This window comes from Lepidochelys kempii, chromosome 2 (genome assembly GCF_965140285.1).
Source record: "Lepidochelys kempii isolate rLepKem1 chromosome 2, rLepKem1.hap1, whole genome shotgun sequence".
Lineage (NCBI taxonomy): Eukaryota > Metazoa > Chordata > Testudines > Cheloniidae > Lepidochelys > Lepidochelys kempii.
The window spans coordinates 69,836,201-69,849,277 of NC_136381.1; the positions used below are offsets into that span (position 1 = coordinate 69,836,201).

The 13,077-nt window shown below is 39.7% G+C and overlaps 1 protein-coding gene across 8 annotated transcripts in view; it reads left to right on the forward strand.

Annotated features, from left to right (window-relative positions):
* Window positions 1–12,435, forward strand: part of LYPLA1 (lysophospholipase 1) — a 43,444-nt gene extending 31,009 nt beyond the window's left edge. For 7 of the 8 annotated variants that reach the window (XM_073331175.2, XM_073331170.2, XM_073331173.2 and 4 more), the window contains 5 exons: window positions 5,606–5,676; window positions 6,402–6,475; window positions 7,513–7,614; window positions 10,585–10,761; window positions 11,727–12,435. In XM_073331175.2, coding sequence (XP_073187276.1) covers window positions 5,606–5,676; window positions 6,402–6,475; window positions 7,513–7,614; window positions 10,585–10,761; window positions 11,727–11,780 — 478 coding nt within the window. In that variant the 3' untranslated portion in view covers window positions 11,781–12,435. The remainder of the gene's footprint in view (window positions 1–5,605; window positions 5,677–6,401; window positions 6,476–7,512; window positions 7,615–10,584; window positions 10,762–11,726) is intronic. The other variant, XM_073331172.2, reaches the window with a different exon arrangement.
* Window positions 12,436–13,077: the final 642 nt, after the last annotated feature.

A 13,077-nucleotide genomic window follows, 5' to 3' on the forward strand; every position in this document is an offset into this window, starting at 1 on the left:
AGTGTGAACATATGGCTCCTCTTGAGGCATTGTCATTAGATGAGTCATTTCAGGAATTGGTCCACAGAATGATAGAAACTTTGGCGATCCCTGCTCAGACTGTTCAACGAAATGGACATATAGTGGACATTTTGCATATATCTCTACTGGATACACTTGCCTTACCTTTAAATGAAGGCTTGTTAGAACCAACCTAGCTATTGTGGCAGATTAGCATCTCTCACCATCCTGTAAAATGGCTGAAAAATGGTGTTAAGTCCCTTTGATAGGGTTTGAATATTTCTAAATGCATCTTGTTCGGGGTCCTTGGCACAGCTCAAGAGAAGTTGAAACATCAGTCTTTTAGAACTACTCCAAAGGAGAACAGAGGAAAAGAGTGGACCTCTTAGTAAAGAAGAATTATTTGTTAGCTAGTCTTCAACTTCTCATAGCGAATTATCAGTTCCTTCTATCACGTTATGATTACACTAATGTAGAGCAAAGTTGCTGAAGAGCTTGATAAACCTTTGTCAGATGAGAGAAATTTAAATCTCTGTCTATGGAAGGTCCATTAATAGTTAAAACCTTCTTTACAAGCCTCCAGTCATGCTACTGATGCAGCATCAAAGACCATGGCAGCAGAAATTAGGCAGCATGTCATGGCTCCAGTTTTCTGGGTGTCCAAACAAGGTTCAAATTACATTGGAAGACCTTCCTTTGAAGGGAATCATCTGTTCCGTTCTAAAACTGACAAGTTGTTACATTGAAAAACTGTCTCGTACCATGTCACGCATTAGGCAGCCACGCTTCCCAGTACAAGAAGCAGTCTTGATATCATACTCAAGCAAAACAGACTGTCACTACTCTATCATCTTTATCAGAGAACATCAGATTTATCTAAGAAGAAACAAAATATATATATATATATATATATATGAGGAGATCTTCATAGACTTCAAATGCTGCAAAGGCTGGCTCTATAGTCATTTTGATGTGTATATCGAGAGCTGCTAACCAGTCGGGATCTTTATCCCTTCCCTACCCTCTTTGGGGACCATTTGCATTATTTTAGGGAACATGGAACAGTATCATCAGCAACAGGTGGAGTACTGAAAATAATTCCAAAGATTACTCTATTCCAGTGGTTCCCAAACTTGTTCCGCCACTTGTGCGGGGAAAGCCCCTGCCGGGCCGGGCCGGTTTGTTACCTGCCGCGTCCACAGGTTTGGCCGATCGCGGCTCCCAGTGGCCGCGGTTTTCTGCTCCAGGCCAATGGGAGCTGCTGGAAGTGGCGGCCAGTACATCCCTTGGCCCACGCCGCTTCCAGCAGCTCCCATTGGCCTGGAGCAGTGAACCGCGGCCACTGGGAGTTGCGATCGGCCGAACCTGCGGATGCGGCAGGTGAACAAACCGGCCCGGCCCAGCAGGGGCTTTCCCCGCACAAGCGGCGGAACAAGTTTGGGAACCACTGCTCTATTCAATTCCAAGACACTTCCACCCCCAACTCATCTTCCTCATCTCTTTTTAGGGACTCCACTCATGAGACTCTCCTTCAACAACAGGGTCAGTTTCTTTTGGCTCTTTGTGATATAAAGGAGATTCCCTCCACAGCTGGGGGAAAAGGGTTCTATTTGTGATATTTTCTAGTCTCCCCAGATTGGTGTCCAACATTGGATCTGAGATCTGCATTTCTTTGTTTGCCAGTTCACATTCCTAATGGAAATCCTGTCCTTCACATTTCCTTCCCCAGAGCTTCTAGATTTGGTTTGCAGCTTTTGATCTATCCATCCAGCATATAGGAAATACCTGTGCTTTGTAGTGGGCAACACACATTACCAGTACAAAATGCTGCCTTTTGGTTTGTTTATGGCACCGAGAACTTTCACGAAATTGTCTGGCCATGGTAGTAGCACATTGCAGAAAGAGAAATATATTTTTACCCATATCTTATTGATTGTTTGGTAAGAGGATTGTTTTCAGACAGGTTATAAACAGTGTTCAGTATGTCATATGTCTGTTGTGCACAGTGGAGTTGAGTGTGAACGTGAAAGTCTCATTTAATCCAACACAAAAGGTAGACTTTATTGGGGCACTAATCAATTCCATGACAGTTTACGCATACCTGCTGCAGACCAAGTTTGACACCATACTAGAGAGGATAAATCAAATGGGAAAGAATCCATGTACCACAGCAAGTACATGTCTTCGGCTTTTAGGTCACACAGCTTCATGTATTCTGACTCCATTCAGCAGACTGCATCCTTATTGTCTTCAGGGGTGGTTATTGATGGGTTTTTGCCTGGCTTTTCACAAAATAGATATGGGGGTGATGCATCCCTTCAGAAGTTTTGAACTCCCTTATTGAAAGATCCAGATCAGGCCTGCAAGGGAATTCTGTTCTCCCCAGCACTTCCCACAAAGTCAATGGTGACCAGTGCTTTGTTGTTCGGTTGGGGAACCCATCTTGACAACTTGACAGTACAGGGTCGGTGGTCTCAGAGAGGGTTGGCTTCATATCAGTGTCCTAGAGCTCAGACTAACATAGCTTGTCTGCATGTCCTTTCTATTTCATAACAAAGTTCAGAGTTTACAGATAAAACATGGTGTTATTGTCAGTTCTTACATAAACAAGGAGGAACCAGATCAATGCTCTCATGCAGAAAAGCAATCCTTCTATGGAATCTGAAGTCAAAATATATAGCTATCTGCACCTTTATCTTCCAGTCCTACACAACACGCCAACAGACATCTAAATAGGTATTTTTCTCAGAATCACTTTTGGTTCATAAAGGATTCTGTCATCAGTGGGGTGCTCCCCTTATGGATCTGTTCGCAACTGAACAGAACAAGAAATGCAAAGTGTTTTTTTCCAAGGGAGGACAGAGTCGGGGATCTCCAGGAGACAATTTCCTAATCCCTTGGATTTAGTGCCTGTTGTATGTTTATCCCCCAAATCCTCTGATCCTGTGTTTAAAGAAGGTCAGACAGAACAAGGCTACATTCATTCTAGTAGCACTGGATTTGCCCAGGCAATACTGGTTCACGGAAATAAGAAATCTCTTGGTAACACCTTCAGTACCTCTGTCTCTTCTACCAGACTTAATTACCCAGAACAACGGGATAACTATTCATCCAGATGTGTTGTCACTACACTTCATAAAAAGGAAACTGTCAGGTAATAGAGTTGAATAAGTGTTCTGCTGATGTAGAGAGCATATTGATTCAGAGCAGAAAGCCGTCTGAGGACAACTTGTACTGCAAAATGGAAGCATTTTTCATTCTGGGTTGACCAATATAATCTTTCTCCAAGAGACATCAATCCCTCGTCTCTTTGAGTATCTGTTATACTTAAACTCTGGTTAGTTGTTAAGCTCATTCCGTGTTCATTTGGCTGCTGTCTCAGCACAGCATCCATCCATCAGGACCCATTCAGCTTGTTTAGGGTAGGAGTGATAGCTCAGTGGTTTGAGCATTGGCCTGCTAAACCCAGGGTTGTGAGCTCAATCCTTGAGGGGGCCATTTAGGGATCTGGGGCAAAAACTGGGGATTGGTCCTGCTTTGAGCAGGGGGTTGGACTAGATGACCTCCTGAGGTCCCTTCCAACCCTGATATTCTATCCTTCTTCAGTTTAAAAGTTTTTGTGAAAGGTTTAAGGGGATTTCTTTTTATCAAAACAATTCCCTCCATGTTGGAAATGTAATGTGTTATTTACCAGCCTGATGGGGACATCCATTTGAACCATTAGTCTTGTGCTCATTATTCCATTTGTTTGAAGACTGAATTCCTGTTTGCAATCACATTGACACTCAGGATCTGAATTGCAAGCTGTCATGCCAGGACTGCAGTATGTGACTCTTCATAAGGATAAAGTTACACATTAGTCTCACCCTACATCTCTACACAGAGTAATCCCTTAATTTTCATTTAAATAAATACATTAATTTAAGTGTGTTCCCCCCCCCCCCGCCTCATTCATCCAAGGGCAAGGCTGTGTTTCAGATTTTGAATGTTCTCTATCCTTTCTCCTTTTATTTAACTCCAACAAGACCATTCAGGCACTCACATAGTCTGTCTGTCTATTGTCAAGGGCTCCAGGGCGGTCAGGCAGTCTCAACTCAGAGAATCTCTAATAGAATGTGACACTGCATACAGTTACTTTATTAGGTGGTCAGTTTAGAACTCAGGTCATGTTAGCTCATATTCTACCACAGACCTCTTCTGGAGCCTCTTTTAGGGAGAATACCCATAGCTGATATATGTAGAGCTTCTATTTGGAGTATTATACATACTTTCCCTAGTGATTGCTTTTTCATTCAGGCACCTTGTTCAGATGCCCCATTGGAGAGGGCTATGTTGCAGTCTTTATTTAATTAGAGGAGAGTACTAGAATTTATTTATTACATACTGTTTGGGAGTCACCAGAAGTAGAACCTATACAAACAAGCAGTCAAACTAGAAAGGAAAGTTAGTTACCTTTAGTAACAGGAGTTCTTTGAGGTGTGTTTACATGTGTTCCACAAGCCACCCTCTTTTCCCCACTACTGCCGAGTCTAATAGCCTGGGCTTGTGAGGGGTATGGGAAGTGAGGTTTGGTTGTTTGCTCTGTCCCTTTTCTGTACTGGGGGGGAGGGGGCAGGGCTTGAGGTCATCAGTGGACCTTGCTGATTAAAATGTTCCAATCTCCAGCACATGGAGTGCATACACATCAGAAGTGGAACACATATAAATACCACAGCTTATACTCCAGTTACTAAAAGTAAGTAATTTTCCTTTAATTATTTGTTGTGAAAACAGGAACAAAAATTCCTGGAATTATTTGCTACTAGTAATGGGTGGTATTGTTTTGTGGACAATTAACTGTTTAAACTTTACAAAAAAGCAGTCTCTGATTTCTTTCAGAATGGAAGCTCCAATAGAAAATCATGTTGAAATCCATATATATATTTTTTTTGCTTTAAAGTGAGGATGTGAAATGTTATGTAAATCTTCCTTCTCTTGATTTTTTTCTTCAATTTTTTTTTTAGCTTTTTTATATTAGCTGAAAGAATTGTTTAATTCTAAGCATATGCCTGCTAATATTTGGACAAAAAGATGACAAAAAATATTAATTTAACTCTGCCTCTTAAATATCAAAATACTGAGCTGTTTATTTTGACAAGGTAGAAGAGGGCAAAATTCTCAAGAGATTATAGTTGGTTGAAAAGTTGAAGTTTTTTTTTAATTCCCACTAAAAGATTTCTCAATGTGTTTAGTATAAATTACAGGTGCAGCTCTACTATATAGTGCAGAAACTAAAATAAAACTTATATAGTTGAGCTTCTAATTCCTTGTGCCATAAACCATAATATTAAATAAAATAAATAAATAAAATTAAATATGCTTAAACTCTTAAGATCAGTCATTTCCGGGGTCTGATATGTGAGTTTTTGCATAACTACTGTTTACAAGGTGTAAACTGATTGAGCCTATTCTTAATAATGATCTGTAGGATAATAACACATCAGTGTGGAAAAAATGATCATTAGTAAATCTTCTCATTACTGTTTGTATGGTTATGTCAGTGTACAAAGATGTGTTAGTTCCCGAGTGAATAAACTTTATATAATTGTGTTCTTTTTCTTTTAAGGTTTGATATTATTGGACTCTCCCCGGATGCACAGGAAGATGAAGCTGGGATCAAGCAGGCGGCAGAGCATGGTACATTTATGGGTATTTTTAATGCATCTTCCAATTTTTTTAAATGGGTGTTTTCCAGATGATATACATATTTTATACATTATATATAATATATATATATATATATATATATGTATATATATATGTGTGTGTGTATGTATATGAAACAGCTTCTTCATTTTTAGCTGTTTTCTCAATGTCAGTTTCTACCTTAGCTAATAAAATGATGATTTAAAATGGTGAAGTCGCTGATAGTATATTGTCAGTTTAACTAAATGATTTTAAGTTTCTTAAATTGTGTGGGTGAATTTAGTGGCTCATTGATCAGTCTGTGTATTCCCCCACATCAGATGTATACCTATCACCCACTAAATTAGGAACCTTCTAGAAAGTACAGCCCACTGAAGCCATACAAGCATGCTTATGACACCAAATGCTCAATAGTCACCACCCATTCTGCACTGAGACTTTTGTGTGACCCTGACCCAACAGTTTCTATTTTGATACCAGCACTTCTGGCCTTGCATGAACTGCTGGTGTCCATAGCACCAGAATTCTTGACCCTAGTCTCGGAACTTTTGGTCCAGAGTATTTTGCTTGGGCAGTACTCCATCAATTTCCCATCTGCCAGCTTTCCCTTGACACAGGGGAGATTAATACTGCCTTTTACCACCTATACCACCTCTTCTTCTGAACTCCCCTTGGAACTGCTACATATTAACTACTGGACTTCATTTGACTTGCAGTTAAAGTACTGATAGATCAGGAAGTGAAGAATGGAATTCCTTCTAACAGAATAATTTTGGGAGGCTTTTCTCAGGTAAGGTACTTGCCAGGAAGGGAGTTTCAGTTCCTATTTGAGGGAAGTTGAAGTTGTCTCCTTGGAACTGGGAAATCCTGTTAACGAGCAGATGATGCTAGTCGTTTCTGAAAACAAGGCCTTTAGTTTCTACTTACTTCTAAAAGGCCACAAAAGTAATTATTTTCCTACTCTAAAAATCAACTTAGTGCAAAATGAGTTTACATACTACAAAACTGCTATAAAGTAATATTAAAATAATTTAAGTTTAAGAAGAATAGTAACTTCAGGGGTTAGTTCTAAAATTTCTATGTCATTTTGATTCGGTAAGGCATCTGCTTTTTGTATTCCAAAATACAGAAATAAATTTAATCTGAGTCTGAATTTTATATAGTTGATAGCAAATCTGAACTTCAGAAGGAAGTAATTATTATTTCTTGAATGAGTTGTCAAAGGTCTGCGGTAGACTTTTTGTTGTCCAGTGATAACCTGGCTAATAAGAATATACAAAAACTAATGTGAACAAAGCTTCTATCTGCTTTTCCTTTTCATTGGCCTTCAGATGCTAACAGTTAGAGGAATGAAAATGTTAACTACTCTCATGCACCTTATTGCATTATATGGTTTTAAAGTGACTGCGGTCAGACAAATGACCAGGAAAGAGAACTGTCATTATGGGAAGTGAAATTTTCTTTTGGCTCGCATATCATCAAGGGAATTAAATAAATTTATTCTGTAGTCTCCTTTTAAAACAACAACAAAAATGATGTTGCCATGAGTCAGGAAGAATACAGAATTTCAGATTTAGTTTGCAATTATCAGTTAGGACAGTACTGTCATTTTACTTGTAAACTGAACAAATTTGATCTAGAATAATTGAAACACAATAAGGATGGAGTCACCTGATATTTTTAGAAGTACTTTTCACATCAATCAGTTGAAATTGGAAAATATTGTTTGTAAATATAAGGGGCCACAAATCCTGAAATAATGGTGATAACTGTTTAATTTAAATGTTTAACTTCATCATTGTAATAGTTTTTAAATTTCTTGATTAGGGAGGTGCTTTGTCATTATATACAGCTCTTACAACACATCAGAAATTAGCAGGAGTCATAGCACTCAGTTGTTGGCTTCCACTACGGACCTCTTTTTCACAGGTATTGTACTACTTTCTTAAACATAACTCAGTCTTCAGTGAGCTCATTGAAGTTGAGCATTTGAACATATTTTTTCACTTTCATTACACTGTATCCACAGGCTAACACCTTCCCCCCCATCCCCCACTAGACAGAAATTGCGTATGGTAGTTAGATAAACAATTCTTTAAATATGTCCATAGATTAAGGCTTTGTCTACACCAGCACTTTTGTCGGCAAAACTTTTGTCTCTCAGGGCTGTGAAAAAACACAGCCCTGACTGATGTAAGTTTTAAAGATAGCACACTGGCACTTTTATGTCTGCGGGAGAGCTCTCCCAGCGGCATAGCTGCGACAGTACAGCTGTGCCACTGTAAGGTCTATAGTATAGACATAGCTAAAGAAAGTAGTGCTGTCAGACAACTGAGGCATCATGTGAAGTCTAGTCCTTTGTCAAAGCTATTGTTAGGTGTTGGTGCCTGTGCTCTGTTATTGGAGCTAACAAATAAGTGCTTGTCTGCTCCAGTCCTCCAGGTAGCTGTGGAGCGGATATATGGGAGATTCCACTCTCCTGAAGTTGTTGGTAGAGCAGACATGCTAACCCAACATCCATTCCAGCAGAGGCTTAAATTTTACATGCTTCCTCAGTGGTTCTTTTGTTTAGCAGCAGCCCTTTCCTTTACTCCTTTCCTTAAATTTTTGTGTGTTTGCCGCTGACTTATCTGGTCACCTCCCCTAACTCTTACAACTTTCTGGGATTCAAAATACCACTACCACCTCCTGTCACCTTACTTGCTGTCTTGGAATAGAGGAATGGGAGCAGGCAGGAGAAGAGAGATTCTCTTTAGTATGTTTCTAGTCTATAAAAATTGAATGGCATATTTATGTTTAAATAACCTTTACCAGATGAGGGGCTACTAGTTTAAGCTTCAAGAGCCAGAATTGCATTGGTAATGAATAATAACACTTCAGATCTATTGGTATCAATCCATAAGATGCTTACGTTATGTCAGCATTTGACAACAATTTAGTTTTGCTTATGTTAAACATTTTTGCTAAATATTTTTTAAAGTTGTTACTTAATTCATTATTTAATTTACCTTTAAAATAACAGTATTTATGGCCTAAAATAGTTTTGTACAAACATTTTTGCAAGTGTTATGTATTTTGGCTGAATTCCTTCTAGTACAGAATATTTTGGGGACATGGAGGAAGCAGTGTGTAAAAGGAATACATTATCCCTGTTGTAATTACATTAATTCAAGGATATACTGGGAAGTTTAGTGTTTATAATAGTGTTATCAGTGTGAGTACATACAATACCTATCTCAAACAACTTACTGAAGGCGGGGAGGGAAGCGGAGCACTCAGTAGTTTCCATTATCTCCCTGTAGTATCGGAGTGCCTCACAAATACACCTCTACCCCGATATAACGCGGTCCTTGGGAGACAAAAAATCTCACTGCTTTATAGGTGAGACCGCATTATATCGAACTTGCTTTGGTCCCCCGTTCCTTGTTCCCTACCGCCCCCTCCAGAGACACCCAACCCCCCTGCTCCCTGTCCCCTGACTGCTCCGACCCCTATCCACATCCCCCGCCCCCTGACCAGGCATGCAATGGTGGGAAGTGGAGCAACGTGGCCCCAGCCTGCTCCACTCCGTCACCTCCCAGCTGCGACGCTCTGCTTCCCGCTGCCGGTGAGTGTGGGGAGGTTGGGGAAGGGACGCCCCCTCCGTACTCACCTGCGGCAGGAAGCAGAGCGACGCGGCCCCAGCCCGTTCCGCTTTCCTTGCCCCGGTCCCAGCCATGTCGCTGGGGAGGGGGGGGGAGTGTTGGGGAAAGTTCCCTCACTCACCTGAGGCGGGAAGCGGAGCACCACGGCTGTAAGCTGGCCGAGTGGAGCAGGATGGGGCCAGGCTGCTCAGCTTCTGCTGGTGAGTGCGGGGGATCCCTTTCCTCAAGCTCCCTTCCCCGAGCGACACGTCTGGGGGCAAGGGAGGTGGAGTGGGCTGCTCCCGGCCCCCCCGGTAATCCCCCGGGCCACCCTGGGACTGCGGGGCCCCCAAAAGTGCCTGCCTCCCAGATTCTGCAGGGGGGAGCCCCTGACCGCCTCTGAGATCCTCTGCCCCTTATCCAACCCCTCGGCCCTGGCCCGGCACCCTTAACACGCTGCTCAGAGCAGTGTGTCGGAGCTTTACTGCATTGTATGCAAACCCGTGTTATATCGTGGTAGAGGTGTATATCTTCATAATTCCTTTGTGAGATACAGTATTATCTCCATTTTACAGATGGGAAACTGAGACCGAAAGATACTCACTGTGTGTGGTCTTGCATAAGTGACTAATCGACAGATTCAGAATCACAACTCAGGACCTCCTAGCTCCCAACTAGTGTTAATTCCTCCAGACAATACTATGTTGCTGCTCGAGTTGCTGAGCATCCTCAGTGGCTGTCGATTTCAATATTCAAAAATTGGTCCTCGGTTGTCTCTAGGTGGGCATTTGGTGAAATAAGGAATGCACAGTTAGTGCCACCTACAAAAAATTCTGATTTTAAATTACTTTCCCAGTGTCATAAAACGAGCCTGTAGGATAGAACCAAGTTCTTCTAGGAAATGAACTGCCTTATCACCTGTTCTCTTCCTGCAGTCCACTACCTTAATCTGTACACAATTTCTGCCTTTGAGTTCTAGAAGATGTTTTACTTCCCCAGAAATTGTGCTTTAAAAGAATTCTAATTCTATAATCAATTAAATGATTGATTGTTTAAAAATAGTACTAACATATTTGTAATTATTCTATTTTATTATGTAGTAGATAATTAGATACAAAATGTAGAATAACATGAACTTGCAGACCATTCAGTGTTTCTTTTTCTGTCCAAACTCTGCTCACTCTCATTATATTGTTTGTTGTGTAGCCTCATTTTACCGTGAACGCACTAATCTTATGCAATTTCATGCCCCCCCCCCCTTTTTTTTATTTGACAGGGTGCTATCAGTGGTGTAAACAAAGATATTCCTATTCTTCAGTGCCATGGGGACTGTGACCCTTTGGTTCCTCTGATGTTTGGTTCCCTCACTTTTGAGAAGCTAAAGAGTCTGATAAATCCAGTCGATATAACCTTCAAGACTTATTCGGGCATGATGCATAGCTCATGTATTGAGGTAATCTTCTAAATGAAAACAGGAATTGTTTTCGTAGAATTCTTCCTTTTAATGTTCTCTAAAAGCAGGAAAAAAGGTGAACCTCAATGCTCATTTTCAAGGAAAACAAATGTTTTTGAGTGACTAATAATTTGAGGATGCTGCTTCAATTAATAATTACTCTGGGCTGAATAAACCGTGAGCCCAGGATTGTTTATTAGCTAACATAAATTTCTTTCAAAAATATTGTTCACACTAGCCAGTTGTTATAATGAATTTTTAAAATACTCTTGTTTTTCATTTAATGGAAAAAATGAAAACTATGGGAAACAAAATGAGTTGTTAAATTCCCTACCATCAGTTTTTTTTTTTTTTTTTTTTAAAAACCTCATGGGCCTTTTTTTCTTCTTCCTCCCTCTTCTTTCCTGCAGGTGAGCAGGATTTTTCTTCCCAGAATGATTGCAGAATATTTGTTTACATTGTTTCAAGTGAACTGGAAGAGGGGTTTGAATTCTCACAATGTAAACACTATGTATTAATTATTCTGGGAGAAAGAACCTTGCTGGCCTCCATTCAGGAAGTTGGAAGTAGGAGGGATAGAAGGAATTAAGAGTAATAAATCAAAGGATGTGAACTACAAAACAAAAATGAAAAAAGCAGAAGAGAGAACCACTGGGATAGCTAGATTCTCTCAGCACTTTATAGAGAGAGGAGCTTTCTTTCGTCCTTGACTCTTCATTTGCTGCCTCCTGAGTAAAGTAATTCAAAGAGTATTCTGCTCTTGATGAACTAATCTGTCTGTTAGTTGAATTCTTCAGAGGGATAAGTATTACACTGAGGCATAAGAAATCTAATTATATGCTCAATTTGTAGCTCAGTTGCTTGTAGTAACTGCAGTATTGAAATACTAATTTAATGAGACGGCTAACTGCTGAAAAATATCTTAGTTGAACACTTGTCTAATGCATAATTTTGTTCTTGAACAGGAGATGATGGATGTAAAGAAGTTCGTTGACAAACACCTGCCACCAGTTGATTGACAAGATTTGAGTTGCCTTTTGTATAAAAACACCAGCATCAGCTTTGGTAGAATGTGTTAATCTTTTCACATGCCCAGTTCAAAAGCATTATTTCTACACCTTCTGTGTTGCAAATGTATACCAAGAACACGGACTAAGTAGTATATTTCACAAGTAATGGTATTCTTTCAAGTAAATCATACACTGGTGGGATTATAGGGAATGAGACAGCTAGATAGTGTGTCAGAATGTATCTGAGAATACAATTTTAAGATGTTTCTGATTTTTTGATTGCACCATTTTTAAAGCAGTCATGTGGCTAATTAAACTCATTTTGGTTAAATGAGCTGTTTAAACATGACCAGCTTGTATGCTTGGGATATGATGTATTCCTAATACTTGTTGAAAGTATATTAAGATACCCTGATATATATCTTGTACATAAAATGTGCAACATGTAAAACATAAGAGGCATGTGATGGTAGAATGAATATTAGTGAGGATAAAGCTTTAAATTTTAATGGTTTAAACATTGCTACTGCACGTGAAGAGGGTTGTTCTCTTACCTACAAATGAATACATACCAATGACTCTAGTTATAGCATTTATTCCAGTCTAGTTTTTAACCTTACAAATAGCGTCTGATGTCAGAAAAGAAAACACTTGCTATCTCATACACCCTCTACCCCCCAAAATGGGTTGACATCACAGAAACTAAGGGGACTTAGGTGTTTATCACTAGTCCTGTGTTTACCACTTATCACAATTTGGTGATAGCTCACATTTATTAGTGTAAATTGATCTTTGATGCTGACTCATGAAACTGAGGTTTAAAAGAAATACATGAAACCTTTCCATTTTAAGATTCTTGTTTTCATATTGCATGTTTTTCCCACACTGGAACCCTCATGGGTTTTGTCTTGTGTAGCTTACTGAATTTTTTTAGAAGTATTGACAATGTATTTTACATGAGCAATTCAAGTGTCTTGTTTTATTTTTCTGCTTTGCTCCAGAATAATCAACTGGGAAAGCAATGCAGATGTTGCACACAAATTATGGGTATTGTTGAACAGACTCCTCTACAACATTGGTATTTAACTACTTTTTATTTCCTAAGTGCTGCAGTATGAATGTAATATGGAATTGTAATAACTTAGTCATTATAGTGAGAAACTGCCAACTGTTATTTCTTTACTTTGATTGCAAGTTCATCATGGGACGTTAGCTTTTGTCTAAAAAGGAAATGACATGTATGACTTTCCACACGTAGGTGTGCTCCATGTTCATCCAGTGCCCTAGAATATTCTAGGAATATGAA